At 46.8% G+C, this 21,512-nt stretch overlaps 1 protein-coding gene across 1 annotated transcript in view; it reads right to left on the bottom strand.

Annotated features, from left to right (window-relative positions):
- Positions 1–237: 237 nt before the first annotated feature.
- The window catches only part of LOC147110400 (mesothelin-like), a 37,520-nt gene continuing 16,245 nt past the window's right edge, over positions 238–21,512 (bottom strand). Inside the window, exons 11-23 of the mRNA XM_086002228.1 lie at positions 20,848–20,994; positions 19,652–19,779; positions 18,950–19,083; positions 17,846–17,940; positions 16,848–17,007; positions 16,063–16,090; positions 15,715–15,796; positions 15,046–15,213; positions 12,982–13,193; positions 3,905–3,999; positions 1,623–1,741; positions 559–717; positions 238–279 (exon numbers count right to left, since the gene is read on the bottom strand). Of these exons, the coding sequence (XP_085858354.1) occupies positions 238–279; positions 559–717; positions 1,623–1,741; positions 3,905–3,999; positions 12,982–13,193; positions 15,046–15,213; positions 15,715–15,796; positions 16,063–16,090; positions 16,848–17,007; positions 17,846–17,940; positions 18,950–19,083; positions 19,652–19,779; positions 20,848–20,994 (1,569 nt within the window). The remainder of the gene's footprint in view (positions 280–558; positions 718–1,622; positions 1,742–3,904; positions 4,000–12,981; positions 13,194–15,045; positions 15,214–15,714; positions 15,797–16,062; positions 16,091–16,847; positions 17,008–17,845; positions 17,941–18,949; positions 19,084–19,651; positions 19,780–20,847; positions 20,995–21,512) is intronic.

Raw genomic sequence — 21,512 nt, 5'->3', positions numbered from 1 at the left:
TCTGGAGCTCGGTGTTGTTGGCATTTGAAAGAATTGGCAGCGTGCGGTTCAGAACTTCTCGCAGTAAAGTTGTTCTGACACCAGGAGCGAAAACCACATTATTCTGAAAAAGGGGGAAACAGCATTAATCCAAAAATAGACACTAACACATAACCCAGCACTGAAAACTGCTTTAAATGTCAGGGGGGAATTTCAGACAGCTCAGTCCCAGCTGGTCCAGCCGAGTTTGCAGCAAATTCATGCAGCAAAAGTTGCAATAGGTGCTGCAATGTGAATTTTCTAAACACACATTGAAGTTTTACAATTTTACGAAAAGAAAAACAAAAATTTGCACTGCAATCAATGACCTGCTGGTATAATCACATTACAACTCCTGTGGAACTGAACATTACTGGAGGTTCTCTGATGCACTTGGTGTCCATGGTGATGAATATTTTGGAAACTAAAAACAATTCATTTGGAGAAATTGCTGAGAGGCGGGGGGCGGCGGGACAGGTGATGATGAGGGATTGTAAACAAATACTGATCTAAAATAAATTGAAACAAACAGTCTCCTACCTGATTGGCAGCAGTTCTGAATTTGTCAATGAACTCAGTAACAGTGGCGCTAGTGATGCTGTTGAAAACCTTCCGCACATCATCAGCGTCACTTAATGTTCCATTCTTACCAGCAAACTCTCCCAGTTGGGAAGATGTCAGTAATTCTGCTGCATTGAGCTGTGAAAAAGGGAAAACTCTGAAGACTAATCACTTCACAGAGACGCACATACAGAGCAATTTATTTGGCGTGTATTTCCCTGTTATTTTCTATTGACTTGGAATCAGTGAGCTTTTAATTACAGGAGTTAGACGTAGAAATTCACCTTGTGCAGAAGCTCGAAATGGGCGAACCAATGGAAAATGAAAACCGGACAGGGTGCAAAACGGCTAGCCAATTCGTTATCAACTGTTTTGCGCAACCTTCCAGGTTGAATTTCTACCCCAACAGAATTCACAGATGCTAAATATTTCCAGCATTTTCGGTTTTTATTTCAGAATTTACTGAGGCTTCTGTTTAAAATACCATTATACTTAAGTGCCAATTTATTTTCCATCCATTCTCTAGTGTTTGCTAAATAGGGGCAATTAAATTTAGCCAAACAGTCTTGTCATTCGAGAAGTCCCGTTAACTTTTTTATTATTACATGACACCTAGTGGCATAGGAGTCATTTTAGTAAATGTAACAATACTGGCATGAGTAGAGCTTATGTACAAATAGCGATTCACATCGTCATTGAGAGATTAAAAGGTATCTGCACAGTTCAATGACATCTGTTTACAAATGGGAACTTTATCTTCTGAAGCAGGGAAACTTCATAACAATAGGTGGCAAAATTAGATTATTTGATCTTATTAAACTATTGATACCTTTCAAATGTATAACTTCAATCAATACTAAGTTGGAACTTATAAGTCTGCAACACTAAAAGTAACATAAAATGTCATTATTTAATTGCTTCTATTTAAATCTTCTCCACATTAAAGACCAGTCCAATAATTTCAATCTCATTACATCAAACTCTGGTCAGCAAAATCATTTTATTCAGCATCCTAAAGGCTCAGGACTGATTCTGTAACTTACTGCATTGAAGTCTGAATTCAGCCTGGTTAAATCGTCGATCTGAACAAGGTGACTGAACATCCCCCAATTCATCAGCAGCCAGTCTCTGGACCCATCAGTGTTGCTGGTACAACCAGCACCTGTAGTTAAAGGATGAAGAAGGTTAGCTGTGTGGACTGGATATTTCCCAGTTGATTACCAGAAACAGTTTCACATTTATAATTAACACACTGTGCTTCTGTCAGCAGAGCCGCTTAGAAAAGAATTCTGTAAGAGCTATGTTTTAGTAAGAATCTTGAGCGCTGATACAACTGCACTGAGTCCATCAGTCAAGCTGAGTGCCTTTAATTGCACTGCATTACATAACAGACTAGACGGTTTGGATTATTCCATTTGCTTTTTGGCAAAAAAAATGAAGTTACTGTTCCCACATATTAACATAAAATACTGTCAAAGAAAAATATTAGAACAAAAATTGTGTGTGTACTTTCTCACAATAACAGTTAAAGTGCTCAGGAATTTTCAAGTGCATTAAGAAATATGAAGGCATCGGCCCTTTAAACACAATGGCCTAGAAATTGGGTATAGCCCCGCTTGGGGCGTTAGAATTGGCGCAGCGCAAAGTTTATAGCCAGACGCAACTTATCGCCACCTGGCGCGATATTGGGTTGCATCGCCCCAAAGGTGATTGAGGCGCGAATTCAGGCGTTACACGGGGCTCCTAAGGCGCTAAACTTCTGGCGCAACCCAATATCGGAGCGGACGGGCGCTGCGCAGGTGCTCTCAATTGCCGATGACCATGAGACTTCCAGGCGCCGGCCAGCTCTTAAAGGGGTGGGTCAGTCAGCTTCAGCATCCACACTCTGCGCCTTGCAGGCCTCAGAATCGGCGCAGGCCCTTCTCTGGCGCTAAAAACTTGGACCAGATGGAGAAGGTGAGACAGAGAGCAGAGCGCTTCACCAATGAGGCTCTGGAGCAATTGGAGCGCCGGCGAGATGTTCTTTACCGACGAGCTTGGAGGGATGTATGCCAGAGAGTCAACTCCAGCAGCATGGTGACCAGGAGCCCTGTCCAATGCAGAAAGAAATTCAACGACCTCACTCGGGTCGTGAGGGTGAGTGTTGTTCCTGCAAACTTCTGCATCCCTTCATTTGCACCTGACTTTATGGCTGCAGGGTGGGCTGTGCCCCATTGGCCATCTGCCAGCAAGCACCCATGGCCCTTTCTGGGCACACACATGCACATTTGACTCAAGGCGTCATGTAAGGGCTCTTGCACCATGGGGGGCATGAGATGATCACTCAGGGCATCATGTCACATAACTTCCCCTCCTTTCCCCTGCAGTCCAAGCTGGCGAGGATTGGCAAAGACCAGCTTCGCACCAGTGGAGGTCCTCCACAAGTGGTCACTCTCACGGATCTCGAGGAGAGAGTCCACCAGATTCTTGGAGGACGTCTGAGTGGTCCTGTAACCACTGCAGATGCCGACCACATTGTCGACAGCGATGGTAAGGTTCTCACCTTTTACAACTGTCTCCTTCCACTTGTTCCCCCCGCCAGCATGCTTTCTCACTGTGGACCCATGTCATAGCCTTGCCGCAATCTGGCATCCCTTGCTGCCCAGCTGTCCTTTTGCTAAAGCCACTCTTCCACCTCCCTGCTTTCAGATGCTGCATCACCAGCTCGGGAGCCGGGCCCTCAAGCTGCCAGTGCCAGTGCCTCCGAAGGCTCAATGATAAAATTACTGTCCAACAGAAGGTCAGGAACTCTCTCCAGCAACGATCAGATTGGCCAGCCGAAATGGCTGCAGCTTTTATACTAGTGCTGTCCCCTTTAAATAGCGCCCCCAGAGTCCGAGAAGGGCCTGGGAACACTCCATCCAACTGTCACTAATAGCGCCAGGCGGAAAGGTTGTGGGCGCCACCGAATATCCGGTCCGGGATGCCAAAAAGGTGTTGCACACTGAAATGACGTCATGATCTGCCTGCGCCCACGGGCGCGCGCAAAGAGTTAGCGCCGGCGCTAAAAGGATACTCAATATGGGAGGTGGCGCTATATTCACTGCGCCCGCCTGAAAATTGGGTAACGCCCCAATTCTCGGGCTCTTTAGGCGCTTATCGCTGGCGCTACCAACTGAATTTCTAGGCCAATAAACCTTAATCCCATATTATCCTTGGTTTGGATCAGATGGATTTTACGAAGAACTACTTAAAAGTTAAATTTTCTACGCTGTTGTGGTTCTCATTTCACTGGATGTAAATCTAATTTTCTCCCCGACTCTCAGGCCTTTCTGTGGTAACTTACCTGTGGTGTTGAGGTAACCGAAGATCCACACTTTCAGCACATTGTCTCTTGTTCCCTGTGGCATCTCCCTGAATCCATTATTCAGTCCTTTTACGCTAAATGGATAGACATTGATAGTAGTATTAATCGGGTACAATGGCATAGTCGTTTTGTTCCTGGACTAGTAATCCAGAGGCCTGTTCACCCATCACCCCTGTGTTCGCTGACCTACATTGGCTCCCCGTTAAGCAATGCCTCGATTTCAAAATTCTCATTGTTTTCAAATTCCTCCATGGTCTCGCCTCTCTCCATCTCTGTAGTCTCCTCCAGCCCCACAACTCCCCAGAGATAGCTGCGCTCCTCTCATTCTGCCCTCAAGCATCTCTGATTATAATCGCCCAACCATTGGTGGCCATGCCTTCTGTTGCCTAGGCCCCAAGCTCTGGAATTCCCTCCCTAAACCTCTCCGGCTCTCTTTCCTCCTTTAAGATGCTCCTGAAAACCTACTTCTTTGATCAAGCTTTTGGTCATCTGCCTTAATTTCTCCTTATGTGGCTCGGTGTCAAATTTTTTGTCTTATAATACTCCTGTGAAGCGCCTTGAAACATTTTACTATGTTAAAGGCGCTATACAAATACAAGTTGTTGTTGTTGTTATTGTAAGGATATCAGCAAATAGTGATGACATTTGTCTGTGTTTGATTACTTATGCCTTACAGCATATTTGTCTGTGTTTTTGATTACTTGTGCCTGACCAGCAGAGGTCATGTGAGAGACAAGCAGTCCAGAGGAGTTTTACTTTCAGTTTCTTTCTAGATGCATCACAGCATGGTGTGTTCTGTAAAAAGCTGTAGAAAGTCTTGAACAAGACTTTAGATTAAACAACATTCTCTTTCAGAAATGAGTCTTTATTGAACCCAAAAAGAAAAACAAAACATGATGTCAGAAGTGGCTGAAAGAGAAAAAATCTGAAGTTAGCAACTTGATGGGACAGTGAAAGCAGTTGTGGCAAGTAAGCGAAATCAGCTCTCCACATATTAGCAAGCCAGAAGAGAACATCGTTGCTTACCATTAGAGAATAGCTAACGAAGTGAAAAAATGGAAGGTTTACTCCCACCGGCGACGCTTCAATTGACCGGTAATGTGGCTGAAAATTGGAGGAGATTCAAACAACGTGTAGGGTTGTATTTATCAGCAATCGGAGCTGATGATAAAAGTAATAAACAGAAATCGTCCGTGTTTTTACATGTAGTGGGTGATGCAGCGCTGGAGGTATATAATAATTTCATATTTGCCGTTGATGGAGACAAAATGAAGCTAGATAAAATAATGGAACAGTTTGAGGCCTACTGCATACCTAAACGCAACGTGACCTTTGAGAGGCACAAATTTTTCACATGTGTACAGAAAATCGGCGAGACTATTGATCAGTATGTGACTGAACTGAGAAACCGGAGCAAATCGTGTGAATTTGGGGGACTCACAGACTCGCTGATAAAAGACAGACTGGTGTGTGGTATTCGAGATAATGGTCTAAGGGAAAGATTGCTAAGAGAGCAAGATCTAGACCTGGGAAAAGCCATTGCACTGTGTAGGGTTACCGAGACTGTGAAGTTGCAGGCAAAGGAGCTGTTCAGTGACAGTAGCTGCAACGTGGATGCAGCGAGTAAGAACGGATACAAACCGTTTAACAAAGAGAGCGCCAATGTGAAAAAAGAGACGTGGCCAGCAAACGAAAATGAAAGAGACAATCGGAAGTCATGTAGTCGATGCGGTACACAGCATCCACCAAGAAAGTGTCCAGCATATGGTAAAACATGCAATAGATGCAACAAAAACAACCATTATGCCCGTTGCTGTAAGAACCAAGCGCAACAAAGCAAGGTCCATACAGTAGATGAAAGCGAGATAGAGGAATTCAATGTAGATGTTGTGTCTGAAAACAAAAAAAGAGACTGGATGTTGACACTAAAAGTGAATGACATACACATTCCATTTAAATTGGATACTGGAGCACAAGTTAATGTGATATCAGAGACCGATTTTAAGAGAATTAGACCCAGACCAAAGTTACATGGAATACAAGTGAAAGTGACCGGATACTCAGGTACTGATATACCAGTGAAAGAAAAATGCATTGTCAAAGTAACACACAAGGACAGAGAGCACACGCTAGCATTAATCGTGGTGCCAAAGGATGTGCAAGCCATACTAGGTTTAAAAGCCTGTGAGAGACTGAACCTGGTAAAGAGAGTCCTCGTTGTGGAAAGTGAAAGAGAGACAGTCTATGATGAACTGAATGTTGCGTACACACCGGGTAAGCTGATGTATACAGCAGACACGTTGTCCAGAGCTGTTGACCCAGGAGAGCCCGCAAACACAGTGAAAAGACTGAAGTACAAGGCAAAAGACAGTGGAACTGACTTCAACCAGAGCATGCTTGTATACCGCACAACGCCGCTCGAGTGTGGTATGTCACCAGCCCAACTCCTGATGGGACGTCGGCTAAGGTCAAACCTACCCATCCCAGAGAACCTCCTGAAAACAAAAGAGGGGGAGAAAGTGAGGAAGTTCAAAGAGCAACAGAAAGAAAAGCAAAAGTACTACTATGACAGAGGAACACAAAACCTACCTGAACTCCACACTGGTGACCAAGTAAGGTTGAAAGACAAAACAAACACATGGACTCAGAAGGGAACTGTCCTGAGTGAAGTTCAACCAAGATCATACACCATTCAGACAGATGAGGGTGCTGTTCTGAGAAGAAATCGTCGAGATCTTCTCATGGGACCAGCCACAGCAGGTCAAGAGACTGATACTGGTGAACAACCTGCTCACACAGCTGAGAACCAATCATCTGAGGCAACAACTCAGATTCAAGGACAATCAATCAGAAAATCCTCAAGACACGTGAAGCCTCCTGAGAGACTCATTGAGCAAATTTAAGGACTATTGTTAAAGAAGGAAGTAATGTTATCTTATTCTTTCTTCAAGTTCTAGTGTATTGACATATTTCATGTGAACACACAAAGCAAGGGTAAAAAACCTTGATCATGATAATGATGATGTAAGTTCATTAAATGTTGTTAGTTAAAAGTAAAATACTTTTGTTTTAAGAAAGGGAGATGTAAGGATATCAGCAAATAGTGATGACATTTGTCTGTGTTTGATTACTTATGCCTTACAGCATATTTGTCTGTGTTTTTGATTACTTGTGCCTGACCAGCAGAGGTCATGTGAGAGACAAGCAGTCCAGAGGAGTTTTACTTTCAGTTTCTTTCTAGATGCATCGCAGCATGGTGTGTTCTGTAAAAAGCTGTAGAAAGTCTTGAACAAGACTTTAGATTAAACAACATTCTCTTTCAGAAATGAGTCTTTATTGAACCCAAAAAGAAAACAAAACAGTTATGTGACTCCAGACCAACAAAAATGTGGTTGATTCTTAACTGCCCTCTGAAATGGCCTAGCAAGCCACGCAGTTTAGGAATGGGCAATAAATGCTGGCCTTGCCAGCAATGCCCACATTCCAACAATAACTTGCATCCCATGAACGAATAAAAAATAGACGTCAGATCTTTCATCTGGCAGAGAACAAGTTTGGGATCCTTCAGTAAAGAAGCTCAATAATCAGGTCTTGTGTCTGTAACTGGAAGCTGATCCCAGTATCTCTCCCACAGTGATGAACAGCTCACAGGGATCAGTTCCAAAATCAGCAGTGAAGCTCAGTTGTTACTGCATTGAATTTGGATCTTGAAATTCCCCAGTGTGTGCAAGGCACTAAGGGGGAGAAATTCGGTATCGCCCTGTTTGGGGCGCTAGTATTGGCGGTGCGCAAAGTTTAACGCCAGGCACAATTTATCGCCACCTCGAGCGATATTGGGTAGCTGCGCCCCTGAAGGTGATTGTGGCGCTAAATCAGGCGCTGCACGAGTCTTAGGCCTAGAAATTCAGTGGCCTGTGCCACCAGTTTGCGCCCAAAGAGGGCTTTTGCGCCACTGTGCAAACCTACCGTGATATTTAGCGGGGCGCTAATGGCGGCGTTAGCCAGTAGCGCTGCGCCGCCAATGACGTCATCGGTGTGCGCAGCGCCCCGCTGGCCATATTTGGTTGCTGCCGCCTCCCCCGCGCCGGCCGCAAACAGCGACCGGTACACGGGGCCTACTTGTGCCGGTAGTGGGGCGAGTTAAGGTGGAGGTGCGGCCGGCCGCTTTTTCGGCGGCCGCCTGCCCGCACCTCCGTCCCCGGCCTCCTTCACCACCCCCCCGCGGCATTGCCGGCTGTTTCCAGAGAGCCCGGCACTTCTCCTTGGTGCCGGGCTCATTTGCCGGCACTCGCGAGTGGGGATCGCGCTGTTGCAGGCACCTCCCCCTTAAGAGTGAGAGGAAGGCCTGCAGTACCGCAGGCTGCCGTGCCGCAGCGGGTGGCGCTGCGGCACTTTGCACGCCGATATTCAGTTTCAGCGCCCCAAGCGGGGCGCCGAAACCCTTGTTTAGCGGCCGGCTTCCACTTGGGGCGCTGAAACTGAATATCCCGCTGGCGCAAGTGGCTCCGCGCGCAGCGGTAATTCCGGCGCCCAGGCGAGCTGGGCGCCCCTAACTGAATTTCTAGGCCTTAAGGCGCTAACCCGGCGGCGCGACGCAATTTCTCTGCAGGCGGGCGCAGCGCAGGTGCTGTCAATTATCGATTTCAGCCAGACACGCTGGCGTCGGCCAGCTCTTAAAGGGGCGGATCGATTATCATCTCCAGCCGCACCCTGTGCCTCATAGGCCTCAAACTCGGCGGTAACCTACCTGTGGCGTTGACAACCGTATCAATATGGAGAGCGCAGCGCTTCAGCGAGGGGGCATTGGATGCTCTGGTTGGCACGGTGGAGCGCAGGCGGTCTGTACTCTACCCAGAGAATGGCAGGAGGCCTCAACACAGTGACTATCGCAGAGCTTGGAGGGAAGTTTCCAACAGAGTCACCTCCAGTAGCATGGTTCCCAGGACTCCTGTGCAATGCAGGAAGAAGTTCAACGACCTCACTCGGGTCGTCAGGGTGAGTGCCTTTTTCAGAATCATCTTCATCCCTCCATCTGGACCTCACTTTATGGCCAGAGGGTGTGTAAAGCCCCAATGGCCAGCTGTCATCCAGCACCCATGGCCCTTTCTGGAAACACACACGCACATTCAGCTCTGTGCATAATGTAAGGGCTAATCGACCATGGGAGGCATAATGTAAGGGCTAATCGACCATGGGAGGCATGTCATGCCAGATCAGGGCAGCATAATGTAAGGGCTAATCGACCATGGGAGGCATGTCATCCCAGATCAGGGCAGCATAATGTAAGGGCTAATCGACCATGGGAGGCATGTCATGTCAGATCAGGGCTGCAGGTTTCATCACACCCCGTCCTTTCTCTTGCAGGCCAAGCTGGCCAATAATAGAAGGCAACAGCATCGGACCGGAGGAGGCCGGCCTCGCCTGCAGACCCTTACAGACCTGGAGGAGCGAGTCCACCGGATTGTGGCAAGCCGGATGATTGGCCCCGTCGCCTCTGGAGATGCCGACCCCATTGTGGACAGCAATGGTAAGGTCATCACCTTTTTGACCTCTCTCTTTCTACTTGTTCCCCACACCAGCATGCTTTTTCACTCTCGAGCCAACTCAGAGCATTGCAGCACTCATGCATCCCTTGCTGCCACCCTGTCCTTCCGCTAAAGCCACTCTTGAACCTCCCTGCTTTCAGATGCTGCATCACCAGCTCGGGAGGCGGGCCCTCAAGCTGCCAGTGCGAGTGACTCTGGAGGCGACGAGGAGGAGGAAGCCGGAGTATCCGTACCACCCTCAGGCGAGCCAGCCCAAGTCCAGACTGGGGAGACGCCTTCCCTGGAGGGGAGCGGGGGTGGGGGGGAATGGTCTGAGGAGGATGCAGCTCCAGGACACAGCGGCCTGCAGCAACGGAAGGGGAGTAGGGAAGCTCGGGGGCCGTCTCCCCGGAGGGCGAGTCGGGCCGCGAGTGCTGTTGCACAGAGCGCAGAAGAGGTGCGAGCCCTCGCAGAAATGAGCGCCCAGGCTGGGCTGAGGCACATTGAGCTCATGACTGCAGTGGCAAGGGTGCCTGACTCCACTGAGACACTGGCAAGGAGTGTCCAGGACTTCGGGGCAGCACTGGCAAGGATTCTCCAGGACTTCGGCGAAGCACTGGCACCTGCCACGCAAGTGCTGAGTGCTGCCACGCAGTCAGTGGCTGGTCTTATGCAGACGCAGATTGAGGCCACGCGAGCACGGACTGCTGCCACCCTCGCTGGATCGGGCAGGATTCCCCTGGGCCCTCGCCGTGCCACAGCAGGCCAGCAATCTGTGCACCAGCCGACTGCTGCGCATGCTGCGGTGCTGCCCCGTCAGAGTGCCAGTGTGTCGGCCGACCAGGGAGCTGCTGTCCGCTCTCAGGATGACAGTATTCCTGATGCCACCACTGGCACTTCTCCACTGCAGCTGCCACCACCTGTAGAACAGACTGCTTCCGCCCATGCGGAGTTGGAGCAGTCAGCAGTCAGGCCCTCCAGGCCCAGAGCTGGTCCAGGCTGTACCTCAAGGGCATCTGCGGTCTCAGTTTTGGACAGTCAGCAGGCCTCCCCCAGCCTTGCTGCAGCCACTGGGGTCCCATTACGGAGGAGCTGCAGGGCGGGAAGGGGGCAATTCCGCAAGGGAAGCAGATCACCATCGAGGGGCAAAAAGTAGGAGGTGCTGCTAAATTATGTTATTTCTTTCATTCAAGGCCGAGGATGCTGGTCTGAATGTTGGTTATGTTTTGGACATTGTCGCCAGGGTGTGAGAGATAGTTATGTTTTGGACATTGTCTCCAGGGTGTGAGAGACAGTTATGTGGCAGTCTGTTTGTTTTGCTGTTTGTTTCCATTGCTTTGTCATGCGGGAAGGATACACATTTTGTTAAATAAAGAAGTTGATTTATTCACAATGTCCATGTCTGTTCTTTGCACTAATTGTTGCCTTGACCGGCTTAGGGGTAGCAGAACGGTTCCATTCATGTTCTTGGAATGGCAGAAAGCATTCCCTCAGAGGGGCCTAGAAGCGACTTGCTATAAGCCTCTGACGGACGGCCCTTGCCGTTTGTGCCTCCCTCCCGTCTTGGTGCTCCTCCTCCTCTGCTGGTGCTTCAATGTCTGGTGGCATTGGCTGGGTCCTGAGGATTGCCAGGTTATGCAGCATGCAACACATAACCACGAAGTGGGAGACTCGCTCAGGTGAGTACTGAAGGGCTCCTCCAGACAGCGGAACCGTTGCTTCAGCACGCCGATTGTGTGCTCAATGATGTTCCTGGTCGCTTGATGGCTCTCATTGTAACGTTCTTCAGCAGGGGTGCTGGGCGAATGGAGCGGGGTCATCAGCCAGGGGCACAGAGGATAGCCCTTGTCCCCGAGAAGCCAGCCTCCTGGGTGAGCCGGGGCTTCGAAAAGGTCGGCCACAGAAGTCTGGCGCAGGATGAAGGCGTCATGGCTGCTGCCTGGAAAGTGGGCATTGACAGCGAGTATCAGCTGTCGGTGGTCACAGACCAGCTGCACATTCAAAGAATGGAACCCCTTTCGGTTGCGGAAATCCTCCGCATTCTCTAGAGGTGCCTGCAAAGCTACATGCGTGCAGTCAATGGCGCCCTGCACCATGGGGAAGCCTGCTATCCTTGCGAAGCCCTCTGCGCGCTCTTGCTGCTTGTCCAGGGTCATTGGGAAGGAGATGTCCTGCCGTCTCCTTTTAAAGAGGGCATTAGTCACTTGACGGATGGAGTGGGCCTTTGGCGTAGCGGTAGCATTCCTGCCGCTGGGCCAGAAGGCGTAGGGTTTCGAACCCTGCTCCAGACAGTCCCGGCAAGTGGAGTCGGAGCTCCGGCTCTAAATTCTGGGTTGACATCCAGCGGGATACTTGCGTCCGTAAAACCCTCCCGCCATAGGACTAACCACCCTAATGACTGGTACGAAGATGGTTATGGTCACGGAAGGAGCGTTAATCGCGGCCAGAAATCCTTCCACCACTTCATACAGTTCCCCAAAAGGAACAGTATGAAGACACGTACGACGACGACTTGACAGATGCAGCAATGCACCGCGAACTGTGAGATGTTGGCAATGTCCCCAGTAGCGGCCTGAAAGGAGCCACTGGCATAGAAGTTTAGAGCCACAGTGAGCTTCACAGCCACCGGCAGAGATGTCCTGCACCTTAGTTGAGGCTGCAGATCTGGCTGAAGCAGGTGGCAGAGCTCAGTGACCACCTCCTTACTGAAGCGCAGCCTTCGGAAACACTGTTCCTCCGACATGTTGATATACGAAAACTGTTGCCGGAAAACCCTGGCAGCGTAAGGTCTCATGTGCCGACATCTGTAGGCCCTCCTCTGTCTGGCCATGCCTGCCACTCTATCCCTGCGTCTCTGTGGCCTGTCAATATGATTGAGAAGGACGACGTTCCCATCCAATGCAGCCCCCACAGTAAGTGCGCACTGAAAGTTATGCCGGTTGAGAAGTTTACCAACTGCAAAGTAATGTTCAGAAGGCTAAAGTTCCTCAGCCAGCACTGGCTCACTGCAGAAATGGCTCTCCGTTTGTCTCTGAGCAACTCTCTCTCTCTCTCACAGAAGGTGTGGTCCAAAAATGGCTACCACTAATGATCCAGGAAGAGTCCCCTTTAAATAGCGCCCCCCCCAGCCCGACAGTGACTGGGAAACATTCAAGGTAACCTGTCCTTGTTAGCGCCAGGCGGAACGGAGGGGGGCGCCACTGAATTTCCAGTCCGGGGCGCCCCAAGGGCGTTGCACACTGAAATGACGTCATGATCTGCGTGCGCCGGTGAGCAGGCGCAACGGTTTAGCGCCGGCGCTAAATGTCCGCTCAATTTGGGAAGAGGCGCAGGGTTCGCTGCGCCCGGGCGCTAGTTGGTTAGCGCCCCACTTCTCGACCTCTTTAGGCACTAATGGGTGGTGCAACCAACCGCATTTTTCCCCCTAAGTGTGCTCCCTGACTATTAACAATTTAAAATATTTAGATAGGGGTTGTTCTTCCAGTTGAATACGCAGCAATGGATTATTGTAAAAGAGAGTCATTCACTCACACTGCTTGGTAACCATCACAGGTTATGTTTATTGTCAGAAGGCGGCTCAGCACTGACTGAGAAATGCCAGCAATGAATGGCCTGAATCGCTCCTGGAACCATTTTTTCAGGAAAGCTGCACTGGTTAAGTTTTCATTGGTCTTCACAATCTCCCACAGGGCATTCATGAACGTGATCTTTGTCATCAGAGGAATTGCTGATGTGTTCAGGGTCTGAAACAAACCATGACGTGTGTTTAAACTCAGTCAGTAAAGAACTTATTTTACAGGTTTTAAAAGTGATACTTCCATTCTAGAACTTAAAGAAAATTGAAATATTTCTAATCTAAAATATCATGCAGTGGAATCGTACAAGTGTAGGGTACATAATAATTCTTCATCTGAACCTTGTCTGAACAATCTGATAAACTGTACAATCGCTAATATTATTGTTATGGCAGAATGCCAACAATATGGCATTTTAGTGTCTCTGTGACCAGTTCTAAAACTACCCAACTCTTGGGGAACAAACAGCACACATTTTGGGAGTAATTTTAAGCTACTCCACCAGGCAGGAAACTGACAATCAAATGGGCCGGTCATTTTACACTCTGCCCGATTTTACTCTCAATTGAAGTCAATGGAAAATAAAATTGGGCGCAGTGTAAAACGGGCCGCTGCTCGGATCAAGTCAGTTTGCCGCCGGGCGGGTTAGGTTCAAATTAATCCTTCTGTGTCAATTAGAACTTTTCATACAGTGGCTCTACTTTTTGCTGTATCTTATTGCATCTTGAGTTGCTTGAGGAAAACACGAGTCCTGAACTTAGAAGTTTTCATACAGTGGCTGCACTTCTTGCAGTGCCTTACTGTATCCTGAGGTAACAGGAGGAAAAATGTGAGGCCTCAACTTAGCAATAACGACCCACTGGGCAGTGACCTCAGTTGTTACTGAATAGAATGTAGATTTGAAAAACTGTACACTTGCTGATGTTATTGCTAAGGAGAATGCCAACAATATGGCTCAAAGGTAGTCACAAAATGCTACTGAATTATCTAGTCTGCAAGAGTAACTGGCCAGGAGAGCAGCAATACTTGACTCAGGCATGAAGTCAATCTCTGCCATTCACAAACCAGATATAAAGTTGGGAGATCATCAGCAGGGTCAACGCAATGTTCTCAACCTCTATAATTTGATAGGAAGCCAGGAAATTACTCCTTGATGTGAAAAAAACAATGCAGTAGAAACTGTCAGACCAAAGGCAGTGGGATGCAGAAATTCAAAGTTCTCACACAAGTGACGGAAGCCATGCTGGATCATTGTGTCGAGAGTGCCTGGAGGGGTTTATTGAGCAGGGAATGGTGAATCTGTAAAGTGCCTTCTTATTCATCGCACCTCAAGTGATGTGAAATCCATCCAAAATAAGAGTTGAAATAGATGGTGTTACATACAATTTCTAAGCTTGTATACAGCTTTTTGGGCTTTCCAGTAACTATATATGATAACAGTTATGACCTTGACTAACCACCTGTATGTTAACCTACTATCTACCTTTATTGTTACCTGGATTAGCCAGGTTCCACAGCACCCATACCATAACAACAAACGTAATTGCATTTATATAACAGGAGGCAGAAATTCATCTAAGAAATGAATAACTCCAACTCTGGCATTTAATAAATGTGTCACCAATGGTTGGCTATAACACAGGGAATGGCAGCCAACAAGCTGGCATTGTAAAATCTGACATTGGGTCCTATTAAATCTGAAAGGAGATTTCTTAGGTTTCTAAGGAGGCTGTAGTCAATGTCGAGAGAAGGTTACTATGATTTGGTGCAGCTACAGTGGTCTGCCTTCAGAGTACTGTAAGCCCTGAACACAGGCTGGCTAAGAAGGGAAACTCAACCCATTAGCCTGTCCAATGATAGCCAACCAAGGCTGCATATCTTCAGGTATCTCAATCTAATCAGGACGAATTTATATGGCAGCTTTCACAGCACTGTGCAAGAAATCCCTAACACTGCATGTAAATTGTGGTTTGCATAGTTTTGCTTCGCAATACAATATTTCTGGTTAATAATTAATTACCTTGCTGTTGAACTTGTCCAGTGCCTCATTCAGTGTAGTTCTGTCAAGCTTCTGAACAAAAACGGTCAGTGCAGATTCATCTGACCTATTTAGAGCTTTTGGGCCAACGAAGCACTGGAATACACCAGTCAAGGCATCGCTGCTTAAACCTGAAAGCAGTAGATCAATCTGCAAAGCAATCAATTTAGAAAAAAACATATGTTGGGTTAAGGCATCTGGTACATTAATGTAAAATATCACCAAGTGAGGAACACTCCAGCGTCAATAAATTCATTCAGTAGTATATGTGCTGAATTTGCGTGCAACAGCCATTAAAATGCAGTCTTAGAATGGAGCAGCTCTACAACTACAGTAAACTCTTTTGTATCCGGCACTTAAGGGACCGGGATGGTGCCGGTTGATGAAAAATTCCGGACAACAGAGGTAGGCAATTTTTAACACAAAAAAATAAAAACCACGGACTAACTCGGCCATCGTGGGAAACTCAGACTCGGAAAAACGAAAAATGGATGGAATCGGCATAGTTACTGGTTATCTATTTTGCCGGTTATTAAAGAATTCCAGATGATTAAGTGCCATTGAAACAAGAGTTTACTGTACTTTGTTTTATTGGAGTGTAAGCTGCCACAGACATTCTTATGTGAAACTCTGGACTGCGACATAGCTTACCTCAGCACATGCGTAGTCTGTAATGTTGAAGTTGCAGAGATGGGTCATGTTAACTTCAGACAGGAAATTATTCAAAGCCGAACTGTGGGAGAGAAATAAATCTACTCTTAGGGAAGAAATTACACTGAGGAACAAACAACAGAACAATTTCTCGAATGCTCAACATGTCACATGATTTAAAATTAATCAAATTTGTGGTTTAAGTTTTCTAACAGTTTCAAATTCAGGGACACGAGAGGCTTTGGATATCCTCAGTGTCAGGTGAAGTCACACACCAACAAGTTGACAGGGTTACTAAAACAGGGCCTCACTTGAAGCAGTGTAGAAAAGGTATTCTCAAATTCTTACCTGTTCACAGCTGCACAGAGTATTGTTTCTGTTTGAAAAGTAGAAAACATAATATGTAGTAATTATCATATTGAAATTAACTGGTGAAATTATAAAAAAGTTTTGTTTTAAATATTTAATTACATGGCATTTTAATTAAATTAAAATATGTAATTTTTTTTGATTTATTTGATGTATAGATGTATTTTTCGGGTATTCCCATTCTGGCCCACGTGATGCCAGGGGCGCTTGCGAACCATGTGTGCCCCTGGGATGCATCGGCCTCGACCCATGGGTACCCATAAACCCCCAGGACTGCGAGTCTCCGTACCTCCCAGACCACCAGGCACGCGGGCATTTTATTTGCGGATCAACGACATTTCCCCGCGGGAAGCCTCTGACCGCAAATTCAGGGCCACTAAATTACACTCACAGTTACTGATCTCAAAAGGAAGAAACAACATTTCTGAAATGTCACATTCCCTTTGACAGGCTCACTCAATCCCGTAATACAATGTGTCCACACCTGATGTTTGACGTGTACTGTACTGTAAAATCGACGGGCCTGACAGTAAATGTTAGCCCCTTAAAGCATCGGTCACTGCCTTGGCTGTGCTAATCCTAAGGATTCCTGACATTACATTATAATCAATGTGTGCAATTAGTACAAAATGGCAATAGAACCAAAATTGCAGAACTGTTATCACCAAGAAAATATGCTGAAAGTGTCATGGAAGCTTTCACGTACACGACAAAAAACAACTGATATTTGAGCGTGGTACTTTCTGGTTTCATCAAGGAATTACCTGATGAATTATCTGGAATTCCTCCTGTCAACCCAAGTCTCCTCACTTCAGACTCAGTGTGTGAGGCCACCCAAACGAGCACTACAGTTTCATTCACTCCACCTTGAAGAGCTTGAAGGTTAAATCCAAGCAAGTCGATCAGATTCTGGGAATTCAGTTTCTGAAACAGAAAAAATATTTGATGAATGAGTCTAACATATTGGATTTCACACCTCATCAGGAACTTGCCCTTTATTAACTTGACAGCATGAAATCAAGTTGCAGGATGGGACTGGCAATGTTGGATTTGAACTAATGATCAGTTTGCAGTATCTTGGATCCCTTACCAGAAGATTCATACATTACTGAGTATAAGGTACATATTATACATTTCAAGTCTGTTTGAGTTATATTCTAACAATTAGTGATGCTGGTCACCCCAGTAAGTGGTCCCCACTTCTTATGTTCAGGAGCATGTCTGGTAGTGCCCAATATATAATTACATACTTGCATAACTTGAGGGTGTAACAATAGCATCACCTTCTGCTGTCATCTAGATATCGCATCTCTCACATGCACCCTCACGTACGCTTGTCCCATCTTTCAATACGAAGACTAAAAACCGCACTGCCTTGCCATGCGTTAGCAGTTCAGCCAGAAAACAAGTTATTTGACCTAACTTCTCACATGTTACAATATAATTTGAACCACATGCCCAGTGTCCACTGTACTCTTTTGCTAAGATGTCTATTATTTAGAATTCTAAAGAGTGTAGCATTTACTGTGGGTTTTGCAGCCTTTCCATTCATTATATTGTTACTCATATAATACCAGACACAATTACTCTCTCTACATTTATATTACTGAAGGGCAATTCTACAATGACATGCAATCAATCAACAGCACTGTTTCAGGGTCAGCGTGCACACTCGATGGGCTGAGAATGAGATGTGAGGTAAAGAAACTGGAATCACTGCCATACTAACATAGGCAGAAGATCATAATCATACTGTACATACCTTTACTTCTTCAGGATCCAAACCCTTGAAGGTTGCAAAGTCCATGTTAACCCTGTTATTTGCAAGATACTTCAGATCATTAGCTGAGGCTCCACCTGAAGAAAACAGAGACATTTGTTACCTGCCCACTCCGGTATAACAAGTTATACACATTGGCGATGACCTTTGAGGGTAAGGCGAGTGCGGAAATGTGTATTTCTGCCAGAGGGGAAGGAGGCCTAAAAAATAGGGACGAAACCTTGGACGATTTCTTGGTATATTGCCCCAATAACTTCTTGAAAAAAATTTTCAATGGGGAAGCATCTGCTGGCCCTCTCCATGTTCAAGTAGCAGTTTGGGAGAATTCCTGAGCACTCCACCCTAAGGCCCACTCATCCCACGCTTGGTGGGAGCAGACTTGGGTTCCGTACTGGGCCTTCCACAGTCCTCAAAGACATTGCAGAACTGAGATAATTGATGCAAGAATGCATCTAGTTTCCCCATTGGAGTGGCAGAGAGCTGCTTGGATTTTCCATTGAGCAATTGGGACAGGGACCTCTGTAGTCCCCCTACAGGCATGGATAGCCTCCCCCAAATATTCAGAGGATTTGGGACTGGTTCAACTTCCTTTTCAGACAGGAGTCCTGCTCCAACGCACTTCTAGTGGTGGCGTGAGGTTCCTGGAATTCCAGCTCTATTGGCTTCAAGGAGAAACAAAAATTCCAGTGAAATCATTCTTCTGCCATTATTGCTTTCCCAACAGCATTCATCATTATGTATACAATGGAGTTTTAACTGGTTATTTCTGCTAATTTTATCAAATTGTAACAAAATTGGGTCAGCAATAGATTAAAAATATAATGAACTCATCAAAAATGAACAGACGTGAAGTGAACGGAGTTAGCTGTCGCAGCTGGTTAAACTGCAGCAATATTTCTGCACACACTTGAGCCTTTCCCAATCCGAGCCTCTGAATTAGGGTAGAGTGTGTGAATTCCAGATCAGACCGGCAGAGACTCTACCTATGGGCACCTCAGGAGCTTAGATTGAAGACAAAAATATGAAGATGGTTTGCTTGTGAGTCAGACACCTAGCTGAGTAAAGAAAAAGCCTAATTTTACTCACCAACATACACCTTTATCAGGTGGAAGTAGGGGATCGGGTTACTTTGCTGAGAGCTCAGTGCAGAGAGTGCCTGACTGTAAAGCAAGTTTTTCTTCGACTGTGTGCACACAGAAAGATCCAGAGCTCCTGCATCCCTGTGGGAGAAAGGTTACAATGTTAATTTTGTTTTGCGCTTCTGCAACTGCACCAGGTAAAGGACATGTCACTGCACGTTTCAGCCCAAAGAGATTGACCCAATACTTTGGCAGTATGTGGTAGAGTGTCAGATGTGCCAAACTCTCAATCACATCTCCCAGTGTAATTTGAACTTTTACTGACAATATCAATTCAGTGACCCATGTTAGAAAGGGCATGTGTATTCACTGGGAGACTTTAGCAGAGGGCAGGATTGCCTTCTGCTGTGATGCTTTCCATAGACAAATAGCCTGCTCACTAGGCTCACATTGAATGAACAGTTGTTTGGACTGGGTACAGACCCGTGGCAAATGTACGCCAGAAATGTTCAATGTTCAAAATTCATAAGTGATTGAGCCGGTGAGAGCATTCTGTCAGCTGTGACGTTGTTCCACAAGGTGTCTCCTCATCACTGTTTGCTTCACAATTACACGGCACTAAGTCACTTGATAGACTAACTTTGGTGCTGATGGAAATGATCACATTTCACTCGTCAGGAAACTTGCAATGAAAAGATGCAACACTTACGTCAAGTTTGAAATTGCCATCAGCTGACTTTCATCCAGAGTACACAAGTTGGCTCCACCAATAGCTTTCAATGAAACTGCGTTTAGAATACCATCTAACTGGAGGTATCGTGTAATGATGGATTTAACCTGCAGAAGGGATTTTTAAAATTGCTCATACCTCACTGTTACATAGGACCTATAATTTAAGATGCTGCTTTATTTGATGCTCATTTTCCACAAATTTATAACTACACAATTTTTACATAAAATTCCAATAATTGTACTATTCTCCTTTTGGAAAATATCTATCAATAAACCTTTTAATTGCACCTTACATATTATTTCTCTCAAATTTCCACTGTTCCATTGCCCATTCCCAGCAATTACACACTGTACCCAACTTCCTGCAGCTGTTTCAAAACAGTCTTTGGTTATCACTGACCCAAGGTGGTTCCGGTTTCAAGGAAAGACAAAGGGGTAAAAATTGAGTTGCACCCTTTTTGCGGCGCTAACGTCGCCGGGGCGCTACTTTTAGCACCCCGGAAAAATTACCACTCCCGTGGCCGAAATTGAGTGGTAGCACCCCAAGAGGGAAGCGGGGCGCCGCGGCATTGCAGGCCTTCCACAACTTCTTAAAGGGGAGGAGCCTTGCATAGCGCGGCCCGGAGCCCAGTTAGGCCACCGGGCATCAGAGTGCCGGGCTCATGGAGCGCAGCCGGCACTCCGCGGGGGGGCGGGTCAGGAGGCCGGAGACGGTAGCGGAGGCAGGTGCTGGCAGGTGACCAACAACAAAAATGGCCGCCCGGCATCTCGCTTTTAAATAGCACTGACCCGGCCGCAGGTAGGCTCACCTGACCCTGTCGGAGAAAACGTCCGGCGGTAAGTCAAGGGCGATACCGAAGATCGTGGCCGGGTCGTTGCGCACAGCGATGACGTCATCGCTGGCGGCGCAGCGCTGCGGGGCGCTAACACCGCGGCTGCTAACGTCCCGCTGAATTTCGCGGCAGGTGTTGGCAGCGACACGCCCGGGCTCTAGTTGTTTTGCGCCCCGTTAGCGCCCTCTTATGGCGCCAATGGGAGGCGCAAAGGAACCAAATTTTTCTCCCTCAAGGTCTTAAACTTCAGAGAGCAAATTCCACATTTCACTCATGATCAAGCCACCCTATGTCTGCAGATACCAATATTTTCACATTAATATTCTCCTGGTTTCAGTACCGTTGTGTTTTCCAGCTGTTGCATCATTAATGCGGAAAGTGTCACAACTTGAGTGATATTCCAGCTGCTGACTTCTGTCGCATTAAACACTGTGGCTATGTTCCCCAGCAGTTGAATCTGGTTTTCTGGTAGCCCATTGGGATAAATCTGTTTCAGGAAATCCAAAATAATAAAATACAGTCAATTTCTTAGCAGTGATTACCCGTATTCAAATCCAGCTTCAAATTCCTTTTTGGATCTAGAATATTTAGCAACAGATTGATTTCCAGATCTGTTCTTTAAACCTTGAACTTACTGGCCGGAGTCTTTACCTTAGAGTCGGGGCGGGTGCGTGCAGGCGGCGCAGCGGGTCGCCCTCCCGAGGTTTTCAACAGCACGTTCTGCACTGAGCGTTTAACTCAACTACATCAATTGAAACAATCACGCGGGTTTCCCGGCCAATTAAATGGAGAGGGTCTGACGAGGTAACCGATGACTCGCTTTCAGCTCAGATATTTAAAGGAGCCTTGCACACACCCCAGTTGAAGGTTGTTGGAGGAGGCTTACAGGTGGTTGGGAGAGGTGGCTATTGGTCTATATTGAAGAGATGTGTGTGAGTGCAACCAAAGATGGAGCCACAGCGACAGAAGGGTGCGTCCAAGAGAGAGAACCGGAGGTGGCCCTCC

Source organism: Somniosus microcephalus, chromosome 11, assembly GCF_052327205.1.
Source record: "Somniosus microcephalus isolate GS21.2 chromosome 11, FLI_Smic_1.0, whole genome shotgun sequence".
NCBI lineage: Eukaryota > Metazoa > Chordata > Chondrichthyes > Squaliformes > Somniosidae > Somniosus > Somniosus microcephalus.
Note: the sequence above shows the minus strand (reverse complement) of the source record. Positions and strands in the feature narration are given on the sequence as shown.